At 40.6% G+C, this 27,759-nt stretch overlaps 1 protein-coding gene and 1 long non-coding RNA gene across 2 annotated transcripts; both read left to right on the forward strand.

Annotated features, from left to right (window-relative positions):
* Window positions 1–875: 875 nt before the first annotated feature.
* On the forward strand, window positions 876–27,092 carry smg5 (SMG5 nonsense mediated mRNA decay factor). The gene is made up of 22 exons (XM_074652677.1): window positions 876–1,311; window positions 2,511–2,609; window positions 5,009–5,132; window positions 5,972–6,128; window positions 8,115–8,204; window positions 8,561–8,650; window positions 9,149–9,227; window positions 9,315–9,440; window positions 10,723–10,791; window positions 11,231–11,472; window positions 15,326–15,463; window positions 15,790–16,719; window positions 16,832–17,001; window positions 18,450–18,525; window positions 19,936–20,111; window positions 21,305–21,463; window positions 21,680–21,739; window positions 23,786–23,945; window positions 24,452–24,542; window positions 24,697–24,771; window positions 24,874–25,012; window positions 25,684–27,092. Exons 1-22 carry the CDS (start codon window positions 1,247–1,249, stop codon window positions 25,765–25,767), a joined length of 3,399 nt encoding a protein of 1,132 aa, XP_074508778.1. The 5' UTR covers window positions 876–1,246; the 3' UTR covers window positions 25,768–27,092.
* On the forward strand, window positions 11,479–14,043 carry LOC141778437 (uncharacterized). The gene is made up of 2 exons (XR_012596064.1): window positions 11,479–12,387; window positions 12,482–14,043. It is a non-coding gene; the product is annotated as an uncharacterized LOC141778437 (long non-coding RNA).
* Window positions 27,093–27,759: the final 667 nt, after the last annotated feature.

Genomic DNA, 27,759 nt, shown 5'->3' on the forward strand with positions numbered 1-27,759 from the left:
TAAATATTTGTATGAGACCTACAAGTTCTTTTAACATGGTCATGGAGCATATATACTGTATATTATTCTGGGGCTATTGTTCCTATGCAGAGGGTAGTTTAGTTTATTTATTGACTACACTGAGGGCGTTTTATATTTTAATAATGTATTTATTTATTGTGTTGAGTTGAATGTGCTACTTATTTTGTACTGTATTTACCTTGTGCCTTTTCTACCCTTGTTCTTGTCTTAAAGCTGACTCTGTGTAAACTGCTCAGAATTCCAATGTACTTATAAGATAAGATAAGATAAGATGAACCTTTATTAATCCCCGGAGGGAAATCCAGGTGTCAAAGCAGCAACATCAGCAAACAGAGTGAATCACAGGAGAGGTAAAGGTATACACAAATTATAAAGACAATAATAGAGATATAAAAGATAAAGAGTTAATGGGTGAACATAGTGTGTACAGACCGTCAATAAATACATGTAGTATGTACAATAAATAAATAAATGAATAAATGTAGTATGTACAATAAATAAATAAATAAATAAATAAATAAATAAATGTAATATGTACATATGTGCAGTCTATAAAGTGGTATATAGGATGTAGAGTGTAAAGTGCACCAGATAGTGCATGTTTAAATTTCTTAAAAGTCCTAATAGTTGTCATAAGGGGGTCAGCCTTGGTTGTGGAGCCTGATGGCTACCAGCATGAAGGACTGACCCAGGCGCTTTGTGTTGTGCCGAGGAGGTGACAATGGCAAATACAACTCTTGAATCTTGAATCTAATTTCCAGTGGCAAAGAAAATGTTTTGTTTTTTTTAAATGGGGGGTCTGTAGCCCAGTGGTGTAGACAACCTGGCAACCCGTGAGTGTGTGTTCTGTAAACTCTCGCGATATTTGAGGCTGGTCGCTGCCTGAGAGGAGTAATGGCCGCCCTGGTAGAGATGGCTGGAATGAAGAACAACAGAAGAGACAGATCAGAGCGCTTCAGCTGACCAGGAAGAGACTCAACCACCGGGGACCCACTCCTACCCGGTACCCGGTGTCCACAGCGGACCGGTAGAGGCGGGTCTGGACAGAGAGGACACCAGGAACCAGAGAGAGTCGGAGGAGAAGAGGAGCTGCCTGGTAGCTATACAGAGCTAGCTGCTGCTGGTTGTCTCTACCGGGGATCACACCAGAGGAGTCCGGAGAACAAGCACCTCTGGACGGGCTGAAGGGGACCAGACGCTGGAGCGTGTGATCAAATAACGAACCATGAGTGGACCGAGTCCGGACAGCGAGCCGGAGGCGAAAGTCCTCCTCATCAAGCGGCTTTACAGGTGAGATGTGTTGAGGCCGTTTTCTGTCGCAGCTAAACAACAGAAAGGTGCTGATTGAACAACGTTATTGTGCAGCAGACACACAATCAATGTGTGTGAGACCACAAGAAGAAAGAAAGCATCTGTTCTTCCATTCAGTAAACCTGTAGCCCGACATGCAGACTGTCAGTGTAGCATCAGATAGTCAGCTTATTACAAAGAAAGGAAACAGAAAGGATGGTTGCTAGCACTCAGACATCTTCCCATGTGTCTTTAGATAGGTGTCTTTTAATGCAAATGTGAGTGCTGCAGCAGATACACAATCAATGTGTGTGAGACCACAAGAAAGGATGCATCTATTCTTCCATTCAGTAAACCTGTCAGGATGAAGAGGAGCCCAACATGCAGACTGCAGACTGCATGCATCTGATACATCGGTGTACTGAATGGAAGAATAGATGGATCCTTTCTTGTGGTAGCACATTAGTTAGTATAATCACAAGGTTAAAACGCTGTTGATCTGAACAACACTATGTAGGGCTATGCATGCCATCCTTTCTGTTTCATGTCTTTGTCCTGTAGCCCAACATCCCTCCATACTCAGTGTAGCATCAGATAAATCAGATAAATCAGTCATCATGCTTTGTCTAGCTTCTGTGTTGATCATTTAATGAGCTTATTACAAAGAAACAGAAAGGATGGTTGCTGGCATGGACAGTCATACACAGTGTTGTGATAATACTGTTCATCTGTCAAATGTCTTAAAAGTCGCTTAAAGGTCATTTAATTGCTGTTTTGTAATTGCTTTCCCCCATGTTGTCTATATATCTGTTTTTATGCTTTTTATTTTTTCCCACTCACAATGTTGTTTGGTTACGATTACCCAGAAGTCTTTATAGATATTTAAATCAATATCCTCCTCATAAACACTAACCACACACTTCCACGTCACACACACTTGTATTTTTTGATATATTTACTGTATTGTTATTATATATATCTTGTCCTTATTGTTTTGTTATCATTATTATGTACTCATATTATTTCTTTATATTAATCTAGTCTCTAGGTGGAGGCTTCAGATAAGCCCAGTGTTTTTTTTTGCCTCTTCCTGCACTTTATATTATTCATTTATTTCTTCTGTTATGTTGTATAGTCTTAAATTGTGCAAAATAAATAAACAAAATATACTAACTTTCCATTCGCCCAACGCTACCCAGGGCTGTGGTGGAGTCTGTGCACAAACTGGATGTCATCATCGGCAGCAAAGCGTCCTACAGAGAGGTCTTCAAGCCGGAGAACATCAGCCTTCGCAACAAGTATGTCCAGCTGTCTCAGCAGTGTGTGTGTGTGTGTGTGTGTGTGTGTGTGTGTGTGTGTGTGACTTAAACATCCGGCCAGTTGTTCTGAACATAAATTATGAATTTTCCTGAGTTTAAACCCATCAACTAGGCGCCATGTGGCTCACCTCCAGTTCATTTAGCTGATAAGACGACATCTCTATTATGCTGTTTGTTCAATAGGGATTGACTGCACACCCCACACAGCATCACTGTGAGCTTTATAGACTCCGATCAGACCTGGTATTTTATGTCCAAATCCAGTTCACATTTAGCATTAGAAGAAACGTGTCTAATGTATCCACACTGACCTCTTATGTTTCATTATAGTCATTTGATTCTATCTGTGAGAAACTGTGATGGCTGCAACAACAAAAAGACATCCGAATTTGTGCTCAGTATTACAACCTGTTTTTTCATACTGGATACAATGAACCAAAAGAGAAAGAGGAAGTTGTAGGTGAATGTGAGAAAGAGACTTGATGGTGAGACGGAGCAGATGGTATGTTTGGGGTTGGATGTAGCTCAGTGGGTAGAGAGTAGTCGTCCTTTTAACCAAGGCAAGGTTGGCGGTTTGATCCCTGGCTCCCACTTGTCGAAGTGTCCTTGAGCAACCCCAAGTTACTCCCCAGGTGCTTTACAGCAGCCCAGTGGGTGGGCTAAATGCTGGGGGATGACATGATGGGTTAGATGCAGAGGTCAAATTTCATGTATGTACCTGTATGTATGTACCTGTATGTATGTATGTATGTATGTATATGACGAATATGACGAATATTATGAAGTTAAGTGTCAGTGAGTCAGTGAATGACTTGGGAACCAACATGCTTAATCTAAAACGTTGACTAGATGGGCCTTCATTGTAGTCGGGGCTGCATGTAGAGATTAAGCGACTGGCTGATTAATCAATCGAGCAGAAAATTAATCAGCATCTACTTTGATAATCGGTTAATTGTGTCGGTCATTTTTCAAGTAAAGATGCCAAACTTTCCAGCTTCTAACTATTGACTATTAGCTGCTTTTCTTCATCATGTACGATAGTACACTGAATATCTTACATTGTGGACCGTCGGTTGGATAGGCTTTAGGAAATTATAATTAGGGATGCACCGATTGTGAAATTGTGTGCCGATACAGATGTTAAAAATACCAATGTTTTTATTTATTTTGTTTTTGCGGTCCTCTTCATTATAAAAAAGAAAATAACTGAGCCGTTCATTCAGCATTTAATTACACTGCCTTTGAATGAGCACAAATTCAAACATACACATTTCTGAAACAACCTTAAATATAACCTTCTCTTTTAAATAACTGGATCAAAAGCCTTTTTAGCTGCTGCTGCTGCTATACAGCTACCTACTCAATGAGAAGAATGTTTCAGTATTTGAAATTCAATTTGAATGTAAAACGATTAGAAACATAAGCAGTGTTTCTCACACGTAGACTTTACTTTACCCATTTTAGCATTTTTTCATTTTTATTTTTTTAATCAGACCGACCACAAATAACCAAAAATTAGCCGCCGCAAAATTGATGCAACAGAACAATCATCTTATTTGCAATAGGCCGATGGCAGTTAACAAGAAGAATATGGGCCGATACCGATGTTAGGCCGATGAATCAGTGCATCCCTAATTACAATGGGCTTTTTTCACTATTCTTTGACATTTTGTGAGATGTTACCCCTGAATGTGGCACGACTGATCAGATTCCATTGCACACATTTTGGGATGTCTTAACACCTGCATGTAGCGGTATCCAGTCCACAAGTGATCAGGTTCTCCAAGACATCATTGAATGTAAGAGCTGTGGTCATGTATTGCACCTCAGTGCAAAGTGAGGCTCGTATTATTTTATCAATAATAAGAGTATTATCCTCTTCGGCATCGAAAAACAGCAGAATCAAGCATCTCTTCAAAGAGGAGATAATGAGAAACGCTGCATGTATTTGCGTAACTGTATTAACATAATCTTGTCATATCCCGCACACATAAAGTGGGGACTGAGAATTCACGATATTCTGGTGAACAACTCTGACTTCTGAATCACTTTACATCGACCGTGTGAGTCACAGAAGGGACAGAGCGGCATGCTATTTAGTGTCCGGCAGTACCAGAATTTGAATCACTAAATTTGTAGTGTCTAAAAAGTAAGGCTGCAACTAATGATACTCTTCACAGTTAGTTAATCTGCAGATTATTTACTTGATTAATCATGAAAGAATGCCCACCATTCAGGTTTGTATCCTGCAAGGTGGCCTCACCTGTTCATATGAAACTCGTTTGACTCATTGGTCCACTTGTCAAACCGGTGACCCAACTACCTCCTAAACTTCTGCATGTGTGTATCTGTTTTCTCCCTCTTGTGTGTGTTTTCAGGCTGAGGGAGCTTTGTGTGAAGCTGATGTTTCTTCACCCTGTTGACTACGGCCGTAAGGCCGAGGAGCTGCTCTGGAGGAAGGTTTACTATGAGGTCATCCAGGTTATCAAGACCAACAAGAAGGTAACTGGTCCTGCAGCTGTGTTGAAAAAAAAAACCCTCTTTGCATGTAACCAACCTGTGTTTCTGTTTGCTGGCTTGACATCTTGGCTGCCACTTAAAGGTCAACTCGACTATGACATCTGCTATTTTGTGTTCACCGGTGCGCAACATACCTCATAGAGTACCAAGAGTGTGCACGTGTTATGCTTGGGTGGTCCCAATGGAAATCAAACCCCTTAAAATGTCACTTTTGGCATTTTGCTCTGCTGTTGGACCAACATGGGGAAACCATGCAACATTATTGACCTTATCAAACGTAGCCGGATCATTTCTGCACTGAATTCTGTACTAATAGCGAGTGATTCAGATGCTTATGCTCAGATGAATATTGGCAATTTTGAATGTCATCAGCCCTTGAGTTCTGGTCATTTGGTTGCACATTTGTTTGTTTTAAAAGTGTGTAAATTAAGAAGTCGCTTCTTAAAGGGGAACTGCTCTGATTTGAGATATCGAAGGGAGCTTTCACAAGACAACATTTAGTCTGTTTTAAATTAACTCTGGTGCGGTTCGTTTGGGCAGTTGTAAACGCAGTAATCGTACTCCTGGACTTCCGCTGAAAGTCCAATGTTTGCTTGACTTCTGCTCCGAAGAGAACATACAGAATATGCTAACTAAAGTCCACAAAAACAGTGATGTTTATAGTCATTCCAGATAAACTGGAGGAGAAAGGATCCTTGCTTTTGTGCCTCAGTCAAACTCCAGTATGTATGCAACATAGATCCTGTTTATTATTGTTGTTCTGGTCACACACCTCTAATGTATTGCTTCCTCTCTTTTCCTTCTCTTTTCCTCCACTGTAGCACATCCACAGTCGCAGCGCTCTGGAGTGCGCCTACCGCACACACCTGATCGCCGGCGTGGGTTTTTACCAGCACCTGCTGCTGTACATCCAGTCCCATTACCAGCTGGAGCTGCAGGACTGCATCGACTGGACCCACGTCACAGACCCACTGATAGGTCAGATACCCCAAAACACACAGACACATTCAAACCTCCAGCTAAACGTTTGTCAGAAGGATGTGTAACTTTCATGCAAATAAATGCTTGTCCATATTTTAAAAACCTTTTTCATTAAATTAAAACAATCTTGATTTACAGTACCTTTATTTTGACAAGTCACAGTTGGAAAAGCACGGGTGTGAATAATAAAATGAATGATGGCTGAATTCTATTTAGCTCAAAGAACATATATAGATAAGAAGAGAAAATCAATTGATCGTTCCATTACAACATATTCTATTGTCATATTTAATGTCTCTACCGAAATTGCCTGTGTTAAACGATAAAAATATTCTAAATATGCATTCTATTATAACTATTCACTTAATTACTTATGGGTTTATTAAACCTTTTTGCCCGGCTGCTTCCCAGAGGAGCATAAAGTGAGCGATGGACATGAATGGAAGTTAGAAAAATCACTTTTCAACGTTTCATGTGAAGGACCTCCAAAATGTCCAACAGACCACAGACCATGGATGTATAAGAGGCTGTGTCCTGTGCTTTTGTCCTGCGTGTTAGTAAATAGCCTACAACTACATTAAATTCTGTTGATGTCATGCTACTAGCGCTACTAGCTACTGGCCGACAGCTGGTTGTTTGGGGACAGAGACGTTAATACATCCACCGCGGTACAGGCTTACAGCGTACAGCCCATGGGTGTATTATAAGATAATAAAAGTGTTGAATTACAGCCAATATATCCATTATTACAGCCGCATACAGCTAGCAGGAAGCTGGCAGAACCGGATATGTCATATCAGCGTGCAGGGCGGTGCGGTCCCGTGGGTCTGATGCACCTTCATTATGTTATTACAAATTTTAGGACATGACAATTTAAATGTGGGCTATTTAAGTGTTCGTACCGGGAAGTTGATTTACCTAAAAAAAAAAAAAATCATCCACTGATTTACAGACATCTCGTTATATATCCATGGCCTCAGAGGCATCGGCGTTTTCAGTCCAAAATAGCTGCAACGTTGTTGTCAAAAAAGCCCCGGAGTTTCATCTCTTTGCTTCTATACTCTTTATCCCGGTACTGGGCTTGCCGGTTCACTTTAATGGCTCACTAGAACACTAGAATAGAACAGAGCCAGCGTTAACTTGTCCGTTTCCTACTATAACAACTCACCATGTTTGCTTATTACGATGTAGTTTGTTTTTAGTTTTTATTGCACTCTATTCTATTGAGAAGAACTTGACCTAAATCCACAGACGCAGAACTTTTTATTTCACCGTCTTTGCACCATTCGGATCAGCTTTTTATTGTGAAACGGGTGTAAATCCCATTCAGCTTGGTATTATGGGTGTTTTGAAACTTGTGGATTTAATACTCAAACTGCTCAAACTCTCTGAAACTTGAAAGTTGAATGTCATTTGCAGCTGTTATTGAAATGTACTTTCGCCCTCCGGATAATGAATAGTGTGATCACACCGTTGCATTTAGACCAGGCGTTTATGTGTCTATTGTCTGACCTCAGTCCGTATCAGATGTCCGTGCTCCTTTGCACTATGCAAAGCAGACTAATGGGTGGAGAAGTGCCAAGTCAGTCAGCAAAGACAGACAGACAGACAGGTGCAGGATCACTGTGCAGCCGGTACTCGTCCTTTGCCTGTCCTGTCTTGTAAAAAGGGTCTGTTATCCCGTCTTCCAGCATGAAACGAACATTTATCTTATCAATGAGTATAACAAAATACATAGTTCCTTCTTGGCCACCTAAAACAAAAGTGGACTTTAACACCTGAGGGAGGGTGAGGGTGTTTCAAGTAATATCTGGGTGCTGTTTCTCTCTAACAGTCAGACTCTGCTTGTTTGCAAATTGTTGCTTTGCTGGAATTTAAGCTTTTGTTACATAACTCCGAGTCATTTTGGGTAAGTGCATGAGCTAAATGCTTGAAATGAAGAAAAAAACAACCAAAAAAAACTTGTGTAATTGTTCCCCGCAGGCCGAAAGAAACCAGTGACGGCCACCCCCAAGGAGATGGAGTGGGCACAGATGGCCTGTCATCGCTGTCTGGTCTACCTTGGAGATCTAGGTAATAACATGATAATATAATATGCAATTATTTCATCTCTCTCCCCAGCTTGCAGAGGTGTGAGACAGCATGTGTGTGTCATTCAGCGTGGGAAATTTTGGCTTAGCTATAGCGTATAATTGGCAGGAGGCTGTTTGGTTGGTTTAGAGTTGTGCGATATGTGATACAGAGATATTAGTATTATGATATACTTCACATTATTAAGCTGAAAATGGTTATGCAAATGACATTTTGTCTGCGCTATTTTGCCTTTTGATAGATAAAAGAAAATTTAAATGAATGAGTGAACATTGTATATATATTTTAGCCAAAGTGTATCTTGTTCATTTATCATGACTTGAATGTTTCCTCTGCAGCCCGTTATCAGAATGAACTTGCTGGAGTGGAGGCTGAGCAGCTGGCAGAGAGGTTTTACCATCAGGCGCTGTCTGTCATGCCACACGTGGGTGAGTGACTGTGATGTAAGATTTCCTAACACAGCACTTTGCTGTTGCCAAGGTCAGGGAGAGCCTGGTAAAGTTAGTATTAGTGGAATTAAGACATTGTTTTTTAATCTGGACAAAACCCCAAGAGTAAAAACAACCCAATTTGCTGTTTTATAGGAGGTTGTGTATATAATCAGAAGCATCTAGCGGTCAGGTTGCAGATTGCAACCAACTGGAACTTCTCCCGTGTGCCAAGCATGTAGGAGAACTATGGTGGCCAACGCAAAAACACTCCGGTCCCATCTAGAACCGGTGATTTTTGATTTGTCCGTTCTGAGCTACTGTAGAAACACGGCGGTCGGCTCCGTGAAGAGGATTTACTAATATTATATTCCATTTCTGCCAATATATCCCCCTAAATGTTACATACTGTTCTCTTTAAAGGTGCTTATAGCTTGAATTTGTACGTAGATCAGAACTGTATGTTTTAATGGGTTTTCTTCACCCACCTGTCTACAGGAATGCCTTTTAACCAACTGGGCACACTGGTAGGGAGCAAGTTCTACAATGTTGAAGCAACCTACTACTACCTACGCTGGTGAGGAATGTTTACGTACTAGTATGTGTGATACTAAACCACAACCCGATAGGTTAAGAGTCTTAACGGATGTTTCATCTGTGCCAGCATCCAATCAGACGCCCCCTTTGAGGGCGCCTACGGCAACCTGAAGCGCCTGTTTGACAAAGCTGCCAAGATGTACCACCAAGTGAAGAAGCAGGAAATGAAGAAGCTGTCTCCATCTCGACAAAGGTGAGGAGGACTCACAGGAGGAAAACTACAAAGAAACACACGTTAACGAGTTCCTTAGATCACGAGCCCTCTCTGGACAGCAGCGGTATTACTCTGTCTGGTAAAAGTCAGTCTGGGGCGCCTGGGTTAGCTCAGTTGGTAGAGCGGGCGTCCATGTATCAAGGCTTGGTCCTGACCGCGGCGGCCCGGGTTCGAATCCGGCCTGTGGCCCTTTCCGCATCCACTCTCTCTCTCCCCCCTTTCCAAGACTCTATCCACTGTCCTGTCAATAAAATGGAAAATGCCCCCAAAAAAATAACTTTGAAAAAAAAAAAAAAGTCAGTCTGAACTAAACAGACTATTTTGACTTCACTGCGCTGCCAGAGTAATTTTAATCTAGTCCCAGTTGATGTCTGGGGGTTTCACGTAATTACTGACTTGCTTGCACGCCTTTGAATCACAAAGACACTCTAACCAGTGGTGGGATAAAGCAGCATCTCTCTGCAGATGGGATTAGATAATTGATGATCCCCGTGGGGACATTTTGTTGTTGAAGCAACAAAAGTAACAGGAATCAGTAGGAACTTAGACGTGCACTCGGAGAACACAGACCTACGCCGAGGCAGGTTTCATGTACATCGCCAGGTGCCTCTAAAACATACATGAAGATATTAAAGGAGCAATATGTAATACAGTATATTTACTGTAACAAATCATAAAATGACCATGAGGTGTCATCAGGCATTAAGGAAACATGCTAAAATGAAATACTGGCTTCTGCGACAACGATGCTACAGCCAGTATGTTCTCCTCTGAGGTTTCCATTCCGGTCCGGAACGTCTGTTTCTGTTTTGGCCGGTGTGATCCCGTCCGCTGCCTATTTCAACACCCCGTTACCCCGTTAGCACACAAACAGCCTTCTGCAGCCACGGAAGCAAGCAGACGAACTGGATCAACAGAGATAACGTTAACATTAGATTCTTTCCCCGACGTGAAAAGCCTCGGCACATCTCTCTGTGGTCCGTGTGCAGCTGGGTTATCAAGGCAGCGAGTATTTGAGACACACAGCAGGTGGAGTGATTCCACTACTGTTGGCCAGAGGCTAACGCACGCTAACTGCTATCAGTCACAACGGAGGAGCGGACGGGCACCGGCTCCAATGTTCTACATATTGATATATTATATATATATTATATATTATATATTTCCTTTAAATGGAAATGGAAAGAAAATGCTTAATTTGATTAAGATAATTTTGATACAAAATCAAAATATCTGTGATCTGAGATCTTTGTTTCTGCAGATCAAAAGACATTAAGCGTCTCCTGGTGAGCTTCATGTACCTTCAGAGCCTGCTGCAGCCCAAGAACAGGTGAGTGCTGGTGCTGCCGCTCATCTCCTGTCCTGGATCACACTGTTCCTCTTCTGTTTAGAACCAGTCCACAGTGGAGATAAGCCTTTGGCTTCACTTCAAGACGAGATGAACACAGTCTGTTATGTATGTTTAATTATTGTCAAATGATTCTGTCTTTAGTATCTAACCTCTTATCTGCACCAGGGATATCCAAGTCAAATATTTGGTTTAGTGAAGTGTGGTCAGAGTTTAACAGTGTTCACTGTTTACTGCCTATTCAAAGTGATTTAACTAGCAACAAAATGTACTCATAGTTCATAAGCTCAATGAGCATATCATGAAACCTGGTCCACTGAACTGCTACAGTGTGATCTTTGCATTATTCATTGTTAGTTTACTTTGTATTTTCAGTGCATCCTCTTCATTATGTTGCTTCCTCTCCTCGGTCTCTATGTAGTCTATTGGAGACGGAGCTGACGTCGCTCTGCCAGTCGGTGCTGGAGGACTTCAACCTGGTACTGTTCTACCTGCCGCCGCCAACACATGGCGTTGCTCACCCTTCCCCGAGCGAGGAAGAGGAGGAGCAACAGCAGCAGCTGCAGCCGCACGCCGACAGCTCCTGCCCCGTGCTGCCGGACACCCTCGTCTTCAAGATGGTGGTCACTTGTCTGATGGTGGTGCACAGCCTGAAGAGGGGAGGTTAGTGTTGGTGTGGTGTTAAGGCTGTTGTGTATTTCACCATTTATTGGATTCTAAAATGATTTTTTTTAAAAATACATTTCAATAACTGTTATATAACTAACTATATAACTATAACAGAGTAGTGAACAAACAGTAACGTTTTTCTTTAACGTCCCTTTAAAAGCTGTAATTCTATTTCAATATCATTTTCAGTAGGCTTGTATATCTAGAGGAGATGAGGGTCGGAATAATTAGTGGAAGAGGAAGAAGACACCAACCAGACTCAATTTTAGATTTGTGGAGAGGTGAACTTAACTCGTCAAAAAAGGCCAAATAATTCTGTCCAAAAACAGCCACTGAAGTTGTCCTGGTTTCTAGCCATCATGAGAGGATCTGTGATGGATTGACTCCCAAACTCAAAATTGGACTCGAACTTTAAATTTAAAGATATAAATCTGAAGAACGTGATAGAAAGTAACCAATATACACTCACCGGCCACTTTATTAGGTACACCTTGCTAGTACCGGGTGATCTTCTGCTGCTGTAGCCCATCTGCTTCAAGGTTCGACGTGTTTAGAGATGGTATTCTGCATGCCCTGGTTGTAACGGTTATTTGAGTTACTGTTGCCTTTCTATCATCTCGAACCACTCTGCCCATTCTCCTCTGACGTCTGACATCACAACAAGGCATTTCCGTCCACACAACTGCCGCTCACTGGATATGTTCTCTTGTTCGGACCATTCTCTGTAAACCCTAGAGATGGTTGTGCGTGAAAATCCCAGTAGATCAGCAGTTTTTGAAATACTCAGACCAGCCCGTCTGGCACCAACAACCATGCCACGTTCAAAGTCACTTAAATCCCCTTTCTTCCCCATTCTGATGCTCGGTTTGAACTTCAGCAAGTCATACGTAAAAAAACAAACTGAAAAATGTCTGAAAAAAAAAGTTTGAAAAATGTTGGAAAAGAAAAGTTTTAACAATGTCTGAAAAAGGTAAAAAAAAAAAAAAAAAGTCTGAAAAAAAAGGTTTGAAAAATGTTGGAAAAGAAAAGTTTTAATAAATGTCTGAAAAACGTAAAAAAAAAAAAAAAAAGTATGGAAACAATATTAGAAAAATGTTGGAAAAGAAAAGTCTGAAAAATGTCCGTAAAAAAACAACTGAAAAAAGTCTGGAAAAAAAGGTTTGAAAAATGTTGGAAAAGAAAAGTTTTAACAATGTCTGAAAAAGGTATAAAAAAAAAAAAAAAGTCTGGAAAAATATTAGAAAAATGTTGGAAAAGAAAAGTCTGAAAAATGTCCATAAAAAAAAGTCAGAAAAAATGTCTGTGAAAAAAAAGTCGGAAAAATGTTGGAAAACAAAAGTCTAAAAAAAGTCCGTAAAAAAAACAACTGAAAAATGTCTGGAAAAAAAAGTTTGAAAAATGTTGGTAAGGAAAAGTTTTAACAATGTCTGAAAAAGGTAAAAAAAAAAAAAAATGTCTGAGAAAAAAATCTGAAAAATGTTGGAAAACAAAAGTCGGAAAAATGTCCATAAAAAAAAAGTCTGAAAAATGTCCGTTAAAAAAAACAACTGAAAAAAGTCTGAAATAAAATTTTGAAAAATGTTGGAAAAGAAAAGTTTTAACAATGTCTGAAAAAGGTAAAAAAAAAAAAAAAAAGTCTGGAAAAAATATTAGAAAAATGTTGGAAAAGAAAAGTCTGAAAAATGTCCGTAAAAAAAACTGAAAAATGTCTGAAAAAAAAAGTCTGAAAAAAAAAGTTTGAAAAATGTTGGTAAAGAAAAGTTTTAACAATGTCTGAAAAAGGTAAAAAAAAAAAAGAAAATATCTGAAAAATGTCTGAGAAAAAAATCTGAAAAATGTTGAAAAACAAAAGTCTGAAAAATTTCCATAAAAAAAAGTCTGAAAAATGTCCGTTAAAAAAACCAACTGAAAAATGTCTGAAAAAAAAGTCTGAAAAAAAAGTTTGAAAAATGTTGGAAAAGAAAAGTTTTAACAATGTCTGAAAAAGGTAAAAAAAAAAAAGAAAATATCTGAAAAATGTCTGAGAAAAAAATCTGAAAAATGTTGAAAAACAAAAGTCTGAAAAATTTCCATAAAAAAAAGTCTTAAAAATGTCCGTTAAAAAAACCAACTGAAAAATGTCTGAAAAAAAAGTCTGAAAAATGTTGGAAAAGAAAAGTTTTAACAATGTCTGAAAAAGGTAAAAAAAAAAAAGAAAATGTCTGAGAAAAAAATCTGAAAAATGTTGAAAAACAAAAGTCTGAAAAATTTCCATAAAAAAAAGTCTGAAAAATGTCCGTTAAAAAAACCAACTGAAAAATGTCTGAAAAAAAAGTCTGAAAAAAAAGTTTGAAAAATGTTGGAAAAGAAAAGTTTTAACAATGTCTGAAAAAGGTAAAAAAAAAAAAGAAAATATCTGAAAAATGTCTGAGAAAAAAATCTGAAAAATGTTGAAAAACAAAAGTCTGAAAAATTTCCATTAAAAAAAAGTCTGAAAAATGTCCGTTAAAAAAACAAACTGAAAAATGTCTGAAAAAAAAGTCTGAAAAATGTTGGAAAAGAAAAGTTTTAACAATGTCTGAAAAAGGTAAAAAAAAAAAAAAAAAAGTGGAAAAAATATTAGAAAAATGTTGGAAAACAAAAGTCTGAAAAATGTCCGTAAAAAAAACAACTGAAAAATGTCTGAAAAAAAGTCTGAAAAAAAGGTAAAAAAACAAAAAACAAAGTGAGAACAAAGTCTGAAGAAATAGTTTGAAAAATGTTGGAAAAAAGTAATAATCTCTAAGATTTTTATTCTTTACATAAATGTCTGTTAAAGTCTAGATGAAATGAGAAATGCCTTTTAACTCTTTTAGATCACATCACTGGTCATATTGTGCACCTTTTTAACTATATAATGCAAGAACCAAAAAAAATTAATTTCTTCGTATTTTTGTATCAAAATCAAATCATCTTAAAAACAAAATATGAAGTGTGCTCATGTAAGCTAGTACTAACCATTTTCAACTAATAATATCATGACATCCATCAATCAATCTGCAACTTTTAGCAACAAGGGAGGCGTGTCAGTGTGTCTTCTGTAGCTCTGTATCGCGCTACATTTTAACCTCGCCCACTTTTTAGAGGTTCAATCCGATGCGTTGGATTTGATTTAAATCCCTCTCGTAACTGTACAGCGCTCTAATATTCTGTTACACTGGGGAATACCTATTTTATACAGTCTATGGGGAAATACTCACAGTACAGAAACTAAAGATGCTCGAACTTCCATTTCTCTGGGACTTTAAGTCACTATCTATCACTGAATGAGGTAACACAATGGGGATTGAGCCTATGGTCCACTGATGAAAGCCTTTGCATTTACAGTATTAGGAATTGGGTGTCTGTGGTGGCATTCCCGGGAAAAATCACAAGCGGCGCTCAGTTAGTGGCTCGTTTTCCATCATCCAGCAGTAGTTTGTCCGCCAGAGAGGGTAGGCGGGGCTAACGCTCACTCGTGTGTGAAGAGGCATACTGTCTTTTTTCCGGTCTCTGCTGGCATTCGGAGTAAACGGTTACTATAGCCGAACAAACAAAGAAAAGAGCGATGACTACAGACGATGAAACTTTCAGAACAAGTGCAAATCCAAAGAAACAAATTCGACGTCCAGACGAAGGCAAACAGTCAAAAAAGACTGACGTCACACAGGCAACACTGTCTGGATCTCTGGGAAGTGGGATCCAAAAACACACCTGCACTTACCGCTTATCGCCACAGGTGCCGCCAGAGAGAACGAAACGGAGATCTTAACTTTAAGTATAAAACAGAAGTACACATTTAAAATGTAAATTATTTTTTGTGCTAATAAATGTTGTATTGTGTCTTCAGGATCGAAGCAGTACAGTGCGTCCATAGCTTTTACTCTGGCACTGTTCTCCCATCTGGTGAACCACGTCAACATTCGTCTGCAGGCTGAGCTGGAGGAAGCGGAGAGCCAGGTGCCTCCACTTCACACTGACGCCACAGGTGAGAGAGGAAATCTGTCTCCATATATGGAGAGGGAAATGCAGCTGCAAGTCAGTTCAAGGCTAAAAACACAGCTAGTGTCTGCCACATAGATCAATGCGTCACTCCCAGTGTATTCTCATTGGTGACGTCCTTTAGGATTAAAGTGCTGCTTATGGTGGTTTAAAATGTAAAGTTTCTACAAGTCAAGAGCAATTTAACGTTGAACACTTGCACTTTCAGGAATAACATTTGTTTTCTAATGTGAAATATGTAGTTAGAAGTAAGAGATCTATGAAAAACAACCTGACTGAAAACGAAATAGGCAATGAATTTTTCTTTTCTAGATGACCTGGAGACGAGGGATTCGTCGGCTCCAGCAGCGACAGATCGCTCCGATGAGAAGCCTCTGCAGAATGGCTCCCTGGAGCAAGAAGATGAGGAGGAGGAGGAGGAGGAGAAGGACGAAGTTGGCTGTGAAAAGGTTGGCGCCAAAAAGCCTTGCAGTGTGGAAGAACAGCGCAAATTGGAAGAAGAGAAACAGAGACAGAAGAAGAAGTACACCCGCCTCTCTAGACTGCGCCGACGCCGCTGTGCACGCAAGGACACCCGCGGAGAGGATGAAAGCGACCTGAGCGAAGGCTTTGAGAGCGAAGAGGACGAAGAGGACGATGACGAGAGGAGGGGTCGCGCTGACTCAACCGGTGCCGCCACGACAGGAACCCCGCTCAATCCTCCATCCGTCAGGAAGGAGACTAAGAGAGACCACCTGGGTGAGGAGGGCAGCTGGGGGAGCGGCTCAGAGGAAGAGGAGGAGGAAGGAGGAACGGCGTTCGACGTAGAGACCGACTCGGACATGAACAGCCAGGAGTCTCGCTCAGACCTGGAAGACATAGAGGACACGGAAAACTCGGACAACTTGGAGGGTCAGGCGCGAGAGCAGCAGGATGAAGAGGAAGATGAAGAGCAACCCAAGGAAGAAGGAGGCGACCGAGACGGCGATACACCTCCGACCACTAACGGGCCTCTCCTGCCCAGCGACTCCAGCATCAGCAGCAACCTCCAGGCCATGTCCTCACAACTCTTCCAGGCAAAGCGCTGCTTCCGCCTGGCGCCAACCTTCAGCAACATGTTGTTGAGGCCTCAAGCCTCATCTTCCTCGGCTATTCCCGCCCCTACTGAGGCCTCTGCTCCCCCCTCCCAAGAAACACCCCCTCCTCCTGGGGATTCACCCTGCGATGTGAACCCTGGTACCGCCAACGGAACCAATGAAAATGGTAACGTGCTGTTTGCCTCGATGTTACATGCAACGTGTTTTTATTTGTGTTATTTTTTCCACAGTTACTCAAACTTGTCTTTTTGCTTTATTTATTGTGTCCCCTCCTGTAGACTTGGACTCTGATTCAGAAGGCAGCCAACACAGTACTCACTCAGTACATAGTGAGAAAACCCTCTTAGAGAAGCTGGAGATCCTGACCAATCAGGGCTTGATCCAGGTGGTGAAGGTCTTTGTTGATTGGCTAAGGACGAACACCGACATTATCCTCATGTGTGCACAGGTGAGGGGGCAGAATGTCCTGCTTTTAATATGAAACATGGACGTTTTATGAGTATAGATATGTAGTATCAGTGTATAGGAGTATTTAGATCTGCAATGATTAATCGATCAGTTATCAACTGTTAAATAACTTGAATCTGATTGGTTGATCACGGTGTTCTACAGTCTCATGTATGACAGACCGTTGCTATGTATGACAGATCGTTGCTATGTATAGCAGACCGTTGCTATGTATGACAGACCGTTGCTATGTATGACAGACCGTTGTTATGTATGACAGACCGTTGCTATGTATGACAGACCGTTGCTATGTATAGCAGATCGTTGCTATGTATGACAGACCGTTGCTATGTATGACAGACCATTGCTATGTATGACAGACCGTTGCTATGTATGACAGACCGTTGCTATGTATGACAGACCGTTGCTATGTATGACAGACCGTTGCTATGTATAGCAGACCGTTGCTATGTATGACAGACCGTTGCTATGTATGACAGACCGTTGCTATGTATGACAGACCGTTGCTATGTATAGCAGACCGTTGCTATGTATGACAGACCGTTGCTATGTATGACAGACCGTTGCTATGTATGACAGACAGTTGCTATGTATGACAGACCGTTGCTATGTATGACAGACCGTTGCTATGTATAGCAGACCGTTGCTATGTATGACAGACCGTTGCTATGTATGACAGACCGTTGCTATGTATGGCAGACCGTTGCTATGTATAGCAGACCGTTGCTATGTATGACAGACCGTTGCTATGTATGACAGACCGTTGCTATGTATGACAGACCGTTGCTATGTATGACAGACCGTTGCTATGTATGACAGACTGTTGCTATGTATGACAGACCGTTGCTATGTATGACAGACCGTTGCTATGTATGACAGACCGTTGCTATGTATGACAGACCGTTGCTATGTATTGGCGCAGTTCTGATGTGGGACTCTGACGGACCGTTTTTGTGTCAAATTATTGATTTCTTAAATAAGTAGCCGTGTAATAAGCGGGATAATCTCCAGCTAGCGGGTCATTTTTATGAAATAAACCCCTTCAGGGTGATGAGAGACCCTGTCGGGGTGTATTTCACAACAATGACCGGCTGGCTGTACATAATCTCTTACTTAATCGCCAACTGTTTTGATAACCGATTCATCGGTTGGAGTCAAAACTTTCTGATTCCAGCTTCTTAAATGTGAATATTTTCTGGTTTCTTTACTCCTCTATGACGGTAAACTAAATATCTTTGAGTTGTGGACAAAACAAGACATTTGAGGACGTCATCTTGGGCTTTGGGAAACACTGATCGACATTTTCTGACATTTTATAGACCAAACAACTAAACAATTACTCAAGAAAATAATCAACAGATTAATCGACAATGAAAATAATCGTTAGTTGCAGCCTTCGTGTTTTTAACTAACTGGTTCTCTCTGCAGAGTTCTCAAAGCCTGTGGAACCGCCTGTCTGTGCTGCTCAACCTGCTACCAGATGGCAGCAAGATGCTCGAGGCCGGTGAGTTACTGCATAAAGATTTATACTCTTTTATGGCTCAGTAGGCACAGGATGGCCTATAAGTGTCCAGGTTTTATTCCCACCGGGTCCACTAATACTAAAATGTCCTTTGAGACACCGAGTGAAGACATCACCTAAATTCGACGGAGTATTAGGGTCATTGTAGGTAAAACAAAATGAATACAGAGCCGGAGGGAGGGGGAAGGGGGGTAATATTCAGAGAAAGAAATCAGTTTAAAGTCGTATATTTATGAGAAGAAAACACATCACACACATCTTCCCTAAGAATAAGGCCACTGTGCGAGGCGAAGGTCCTGAAAGATACATATACACGTTTTCTACATAAGTAAATACTAATATTGTAGAAGTTACCAGAAAGTAGAGAGGAACCACTTCTACTGTATATTTGACTACACAGAGGCGGGTCTTTTATTTCAGCACAGCTAACACTGAAACAACCATAGAGAAGACGTTACTCCGAACACACTGCGTTACCATGGTTACACACTGATGCTTTTAACTGTCACTGAGTCAGTGTGAAAGGAAAACAACACAGAAAAGGCACATAACATTACTGCTTGTGTTGAACCACAGATTATGGTGAATTATGTCCTTAGAGTTTGGTGGAGAGAGGAACATCTGGAATACCCTTCTTAGCCTTCTGCCCCCGCGACCCCGGCCCAGATAAGTGGTTGAGAGAACGGATGGATGGAGAGTCCGCTACAATATAATATATTTTGCTCTCGGCGGCTCGCGTTACCTCGGTGTGGCACACGTGCTGTGATGAGGTTGATCCAACCTTGCAAAGTGAAGCGATGCGGTTCCTTAACAAAAAGAATTCCACCTCCATTTTTCATCACCACGGTTACCACTATTTTTCCAAGGTTTTTCTCGTAAATTTACGACTTTAATCTCAGAGAATATCCAAGTTTTTTTTCTCAGAAATGTTCTCGGAAATTCAGAAATGTTCTGATTATTACCCCCTTCCGCTTGCTCCGTTATTATTCTTTTTTCTTTTTTTTTTTTACCTACAATGGCCCTAATACGCCGTCGTACCTTTTTTTCTGCTTCCAACACAAAGTTCAAAATGTTCACTTGCTGTCTAATATATCCCCCCCACTGCAAGGTGCCATTGTAATGAGATAATCAATGTTATTCACGTCACCTCTCAGTGGTCTTAATGTTATGGCTGATTGGTGTATGATGTCTTATGATCATGGTGATATTAATTTTGTCCATATCCCAGAGCTCTTATTCCATCCTTGTACTGCGTGCACTCACTTAACAAACAGTGCTAATACTCAGCTCTCGCACTGAATATTTGTCTTCCTGTGTGATTTTGACACACTAACGACTAACGCTCTCGGAGTCTACAGCTCGTTTATTTATTTATCCGTGTGTGTGCTGCAGAGCTCGGTCTGAACGCAGAGGTGACGGAGCTGTTAAACGAGTGTGAGCAGCCCGGTTTGGTCCAGAGTCTGCTGCTGCCTGAGGATTTGGCTCTGCGACACCTGCCTGCTCTCAACGTAGCTCACCGCCGCCTTGATTTCACTCGCCGCAACCCCTCCCTCAGCTCGCTACAGGAGGTACACACACACACACACACACACACACACACACACACACACACACACACACACACACACACACACGCACACACACGCACACACACACAGATACACACAGGATTCAGCTTTTACAGATGTTCAGTGTTGGTTAAAAACACTGGAAAATACCAAAAGGCATCAGCTCCACTATGCCAATTACCATCTTATTATTGTAGAGTCATGGCAGTGTTTTGCATGTTGTGTTTTGTTTTTTTTATGAGCCAGTAAGTTTGCAAATATCAAAACGGTGATTATTATTATTTTATTATTATCTTGACAAAAAAAATTTCAGTGTACAATATTTCAATAATTTCTGCCTACTCCTTTTCGGACATATACTATTTATTTATTCAGTTATTTAGTTTATTTAGAATTTGCTGTATATGTTAACTGTTCATTTTATTAGTTATTCTTGTTTTGTTTTCTTATTTTTTACATGTTTAAAATAAATCTATCTAACCTTATAATTACTGAAATTTCAGAAAAATCTATACACAGAATCCAAACCTATTATACTTATAAATAAAAAATTAAAAATAAACTTTGCTCACTGTGCAGTGCATGTTGGAGGTGACCAAATTATCACTATTTTAAAACATGTATAACATATTTAATGAAATAAACTCAATAATTCAATCTGGAGCTGAAATTATTAGTCTGTTAATCGATTATTCGATCTACAGAAAATTAATTGGCATTAAGATGCTTTTTTTATGCAAGAACATTGATTAGAGCAGCTTTAAACCATTGGTATGTATATTGTATTCCTCTTTATTTTGGGATCACATTACAGCAGCAGTTCACACAGTCATCTTTAGTTAGATCTCCATCTTTTCAGCCTTTTACAATGTAATCATAGAACACAAAAATAGAACATGAGATTTAAAAAAATAAAAAAATAAATGTAAATGAATGAAGGGAGTTTTGGGAGATAAATATTTTCCACTTCTACCAAATTTCCTCAAATTTAATTTCCTGAAGCCTCCCGTATATTGTATATTTAAGATACCTAGGTATATCTGTCATCAGCCCATCTTTAACAGGACACTGAAACATATTATAGACACACGTGTTCCCTTCGTTGTATTTAAATTGATCCAACACAATGTTTTAGTATCAAACATAACATAGAAGCTTTAAAACATATTCTTCTTCTTTCTCTTTCCTCCCAGTGTGTGGTGCGAGTGTGTTGCATTCGCAGTTTTGGCCACTTCCTGACGAATCTCCAGGGCAACGTGCTGCACTTCAACCCGGAGGCGGGCATCTTCACCAGCATCAGCCAATCGGAGCAGGATAATCTGGTGCAGCAGGCCAAGGCCCAGTTCCGAATGGTGAGTGACATCTGAACGGAACAACGAGAGAACCACAGGGGGCCCTCATTCAGTCAAGTCTCATTATTCTGTGTGCCGCTTTGACGGTGAAAATGGTTTTGTTGTGTAACTGTTGAACTAAATAAATGTGAGGAATGTTTAATTAACGACCTGGAACCGAAATGCAGCTGTCCCCTTCTGATGTGGACTCTCCTGTCTTTATCTTTATTTGTCCAGGCTGAAGAGGAGGCTCGTCGAAATCGCTTAATGAGGGATATGGCCCAGCTTCGACTGCAGGTTTTTAATATTATCACTCTTTCCACTGGCTGTTTACCCTGTCTGTGTTTCCCTTTGAAATCTGAGCGGTGATACAGCATGGACACAGCTGTGTGCTGATAGTCAGCACTGCCAAAAGAGGAGAGTTCCCAGTCTTTTTTTAAGAGAGAGAAAATGTTGCAAAAAACATTTATTTTCTTGTGATGGTGTACGGAACGAGAGAGATTCATATTGTGAATAGGGGTGTCACGATTTCGATGCTAAATCGGAAATTGGTCGAAATTGGCTTCTGATCTCGACCATCGAAATCAAAAGCAGGATCAACGTTTTTGTCCTGCGACTCCGCCCAACTTCGTGCGTGTAAGAAATTTCTTCATTCATGCTTAAAACTATAAACCAGTACAAAAATCACTATTTCCAACATAAGCCACCATGTTCTCAACAGACACAATACAAAACATTAACAAAAGTAACATTTATATTTTGGAACATAAAACAGCAAACTTAAACTACTCAGTCCAGCACTCGGGACTAGACAGGCATGATGGGTAATGTGGATCATCTCTGTCGCTACCATGGTCCTACGATACTCAGGGCACTTCCTGCATATAGTTATGGCATTTTACATGAATTAGCCTAGCCGCTTGCAGACTTAAAGGTCCCATATTGTAAAAAGTGAGATTTTCATGTCTTTTTTTTATTTTTTTCATTATAAAGCAGGTTTAAGTGCTATATAAATACTGTGAAAGTATCAAAACTCTCAATCCACGGTGGGAATACACACAGCCCGTATTCAGTAAACTGTGCCTTTGAAACAAGCGGTCAGGATATCTGTCCATTTGTGATGTCACAAATCTACAACATATTGACCATTTCACAGTTTTAAACGTAAACATTCTAAATGTGTCCCGGTTTATTTTCCGGTTGCAGTGTATGTGAATGACATCAGCTGACAGGAAGTAAACATGGGCCCAAGCTGTTGCCTAGCAACACAATTCCATTGAAATGTGCTAAAACGGAGCGTTTCAGACAGAGGGGTAAATACAGGAATATTCAGGCAGACAGTGTGAAGAAAATAAAGGTTTTTTTTACATTATATCATGTAAACATGTTCTAGTAGAAACACAAAATACAAGTATGAACCTGAAAATGAGCACGATATGGGACCTTTAAGTTGGTTATTTTTCCTTACTCGTAGCTCTTCTACTCTTATTTGGTTTAACATTAAGTAGCTGCATCTCCCGAGAGAACAACACCACGGTTGAATTTCAGCCCACATGCATGTTTTTTCAGCTCAACATTGTTGAATCGGAGCAGCTGATAGTAGTAACAAGCTAACGGGACTGCCGAGTGTCGTCTCTCAGCGAACAGACCGTGTCCAAAGCTCAGTCTCCATCCTCGGTGACAAACAGCGAACAGAGGAGAGAGAGAGCGGATAGAGGGGAAAAAAGAGAGAAACAAGCGCGACAGTAAATGACAACAAAGCAATTTTGTTACAGCACACTTGCAGCCTAATGCGCTGCAGACGGATATATGTTTTGTTTTTGTAATGATTATGTACTGAGGTGGGTCACACAGATACTGCTGTAGTCTCTAACACTTTCTAAATAAAATGGAAGTTCAATTCTCTTTTTAAGAAGAATTTGAAAGTGTAAATGATAGTTGTCAGGGTATAAAACCACCGATCTGTGGACTCCAGGAAGAGTCCAAATAAAGAAAGAATAAAGAAAGAAAGTAAAGATCTGTTGATCTTTACGAATCAAGAATCGAAAGTCAAATCGAATCGTGGATTTGGAGAAACGTGACACCCCTGATAGTGAACTTTTTATTTAGTTTAAGATCCACTTTGTGAAGAATAATGTTTGCTAGGAGGCATATGGTTTAGTTGAACATGAACCAGCTGGCATCAGTCTAAATCTCTCTGAACACTCGCCACCATCATCTGATGGAGGAGGTAGTGCAAACAATATAGGAACCCTGAGATATATATTATATTTCTATGATCATAAATCCTACATATACATCTGTTCAGCTGTTGGATCTGTTTTGTCTGTCTGGTCGTTGCAGTTGGAGGTTTCGCAGCTAGAGGGCAGCCTTCAGCAGCCTAAGGCCCAGTCGTCCATGTCTCCCTACCTGGTGCCAGACACGGCTGCTCTCTGCCAGCATCTGAACCTCATCCGGCAGCTGGCCGGCAGCGGCTGCTTCATCATCATCATCCCACGGACAGGTCAGTGCACCGCCTCGTCCTCTGTCTGTCCTGAGCAGCGTGTCTTGTTGTGTCCAGGCCCCCTGTGTGTAGCATATTAAAACAAGGTAGATGGTGGAGATCCAGTGATTTGCAGGGACGCTTTTCATGATCTGTGACTTAACTGCAGAGAGGGACAGCAAAATATGATACAGACTACTCCTTTATTACAGGACTAAACCTTGCATATAATGTTACTTTATATCTGGAATAAGACACCAACATTACCCAAAATATTATATAACGGGGTATCTGCATTAAATGCACTTTCCTCATAAAAAGCCTTATACACTTAAATGTATCTTACTGGCATAGATAGTAATGTTAGTTATAAAATGACTAGAGCTGTCATGATATCAGATTTTCACTACACAAATATCGTGGCCAAAAGAATTCACAATAACGATATAATTGCAATATCTGTAAACAAATGGAAAAAATGATGCTGTTAGCTCAGGTACTTAATCTGGACTACCTTTGTGTTGTAGTTATTGATGGACTTGACAGATTGAAGAAAGAGAATGCCGGTGCGAGGGATGGCATCCGCTTCCTGGAGTCTGAATTTCGCAAAGGCAACAGGTGGGTGTTTGTATTACATGTATGTTGATTGATGGAGCTTCCTGTTGCACTATTTAAGGATTGGATGTCTAAGTATTTTTTGTTTCAGCGTACATGTTGAATACAAAGCTCACTTTTACTCCATAAAATAAAACGGTATCACATCCGTCTGCAGGTACATCCGCTGCCAGAAGGAGTCTGGTCGAAGTTTTGAAAGAGATAAAGTGAAACGTCAGGACATCGAAGCCTGGTAAACCTCGCTCCCCTTCTACAGTTACCTCTGTTTGTTTTCTATAATACTCATTGGATGAGTTTGACTTCTAATTTGATTGGTCCTCTCTTTTATTTCTAGGCATTTATATAAGATGGTGGACAGCTGTCGTCAGCTAACGGTCTCCCAGAGCAACGGAGATGAAGATACGGCCGGCATGGTGACCATTCTCACTGACCATCAAGTGGAAGAGCTTTGCAATCGGTCAGCAGCGATGAAGGTCAGTCACTCACGCTGTTTTGTTACTTTACAGACCAGAACAAACACTCGAGAAGTTGACATTTCCCACCACGACTAAGGACTACATGTAGTTTCTGCTCTATTTTTCGTTACAGCGCCGTCTTATTTTATCTTTATCAGAAGCTAGTTTTGTCATGGTTTATAATATTTCAAGGAATCTTTGTGTTTTAAATCCTTTTCACACGTGCAGGTCATGTGTGAATGGGAGCAGGGATCGGTATTCAAGGAAATCTTTACTGCCAATTTCCCACCTCAAGACCTCGTAACATTTCAGGGAAAATGCCGGTACAGCTGTGTTGTGTAATGAAAGCAGTAACATTGCAGGGACAAGCACGTTAAGGGCTACGTCCGTCTGATGACAGACGCTTTCACGTGGAGCGAGCAAACCCGATCACAAGACTCCGTCGATGAAAATTCCATAATAACCTTTCAGCATATTGAAATTCAAGAGAAAACTCTTGAAGCACATTGACACCTTTTTGGTTTCAGATTGTAGCCTTTCGATTTGACAAACATGTTTGATCTTCTTTCTTTGACATGTGATAGGAAAACATTTACGTAAGCTGTTATCACTAAGAAGTGTGTGTAAAAGCACTGTATATATTATATTATATTATATATTGCATGTTTATTTTTTGTCTCCCCTGCCAGTCGGCGATCCAGGCGGCTGGCTCGGCGGGCATGGAGCTGAAGAACATCGTGGAGTTCTACCGGCAGTGGAAGGAGATTGGCTGAGAGGTCAAACGGGCAGCTGTCGGCGCTGCGAACAGCTGATCGATCACAACACTCGCTCCCTCTCTCTCTCTCCCACTCTTTTGCTCTGTGTGTATCTGCGTCTCCAAAGGCAAAAACCAACTCAAAAGAAAGCTGAAATCGAAGGAAAGAGCTCAAGCTTAGAGGGGTGGAAAAGTTAAAAACAGAGGAGTTTTAAAAAAAAAACAGAGAAATGCGAGAGAAAAGGCGCTATAAGAAAGAGCAGATCTCCCACCTCCCAATCCTAAACATAAAGAGTGACCCCTAGTGGTCGTGGGTGCGGAAAAGGTGGGGGGACGCTACACAACTTTTAAGTGCCCCTGGTTCACACCCTAACCAGGAATACACTGTATATGTTAGCAAACGAGTACATATGTGTCGAGAGAGAAACCGCACACACATAAACACATTCACGCTCAGATGAATCCATGTAGATGTTTAGAGCAGTGGTTTGGATTTCCGTTCCCCCCCCCCCTTGCCTTTCCCTTCAGTCTGTATTTGAGAAAACAGGGTAAAGAATGTGCGAGTCTGGTAGGGCTGCGTTTTGAGAAGACGAGGGTGTATGAAGACAACTTTAAGATAGAGCAAACACACTCTGTCCACCTGACACCCGAGGCTTCCAGCCCTACAAAACCAACCAGACGTCTCTTAGCTCGTAGGCCTCTAGGGAAGGTTGAGGGAGACAGACGTACACTTCTCCGGGATCGGTTTCTTTCCTATGTGGTAATTATTTTTTTTTGGTTTTGTTTTTCTTTATTTGCGGTGTACTTTTGTGACCAGTGACTTATGTATTATGCTATCTCTGTATGAGAAGAGAAAAATGAAAAAAAAAAAAAACATGACAGGTGTCGCCCTGTTAAAGTTTTAATTTGGATTTTATTTTTGTACCCAAATGATGTTGTTTATTTTGCTTTTTGTAAGCTAAATCTGAATGAGGTATGCAAGAATGTTTAAGGGAAAGGGAAGGGGTTGTCGTCGTGCGTTGATCCACTGAACAAATCCTTCAGTTCGGATAATTAAAAAGAAACGTATAATCCAGAATTTATTTATCAAGGTGTCATGTTAGAGGGAGGTAGACGCTGATTAGCCTCGTGTTGTAGCTAGTCGGCAAGGAGGCTCGGAAGAGAGGGGCCGGCTGACTTTCCCTGAGGAATGTGGGTTGTGTTTGGACCCCTGTAAACTCCTACAAATGTATCCCATCTACATCACCATTTCCATAGTGACTGTCCCATCATGCACAGTGCAAAAGAAAACCAGTATATGTGTGTGGCCATGCATTGAACAATAAAAAGAAACTCGTATAAGTTGATGACTTTGTTTTTTTTCTTCTTACCATTCCTCTGTGCCAGAAAATGAATTGACAACTGATTAAATCAGCATTCCAGCAGTTTGACACCTAAAGTTGAGTTTATACCACTGGTTCCCAACCTGGGGATCCCGACCCCCACTGGGGGTCGCCAAAGCTACACAGGTGGTCACGAGACCTTTTTGATTTAAAGGGGAGTAAGACAACTTTTTTTAATAAATATATATATACAGTTGGCCTCAGGATTTCATTAGTTTATGTGAAGAAAACTAAATAAGATAAGATCAGATATTCCTTTATTAGCCCGCAGTGGGGAAATGTGCAGTGTACAGCAGCAAAGGGGATAGTGCAAAAAAAACAAGATTCATCAGCTAACACAGTAAAGAAAAAGAGCTAAACAAAGTGTAACAAAATATGAACCATTTAAATAGAAGATAGTATAAGGTGATAGAGCGCTGCAGGAATGAGTCCTAAAACCCAAAATGAGTTCGCATTTTAGCACTTCCTGTTCCTCGTCTGGAAGTCAATGGGTTTTTAGTTAGATGTCTGAAATAAGGTTTGTGGTTAACACAAGCTGGAGAGATTTTAACATTTAGTTCTACGATATAAAATACGTCAGTAAATATCCCACTCGTGAATTTTGAAGTGTCTTTAAAGTGGTGGTTGCT

Source organism: Sebastes fasciatus, chromosome 12, assembly GCF_043250625.1.
Source record: "Sebastes fasciatus isolate fSebFas1 chromosome 12, fSebFas1.pri, whole genome shotgun sequence".
Classification (NCBI taxonomy): Eukaryota; Metazoa; Chordata; class Actinopteri; order Perciformes; family Sebastidae; genus Sebastes; species Sebastes fasciatus.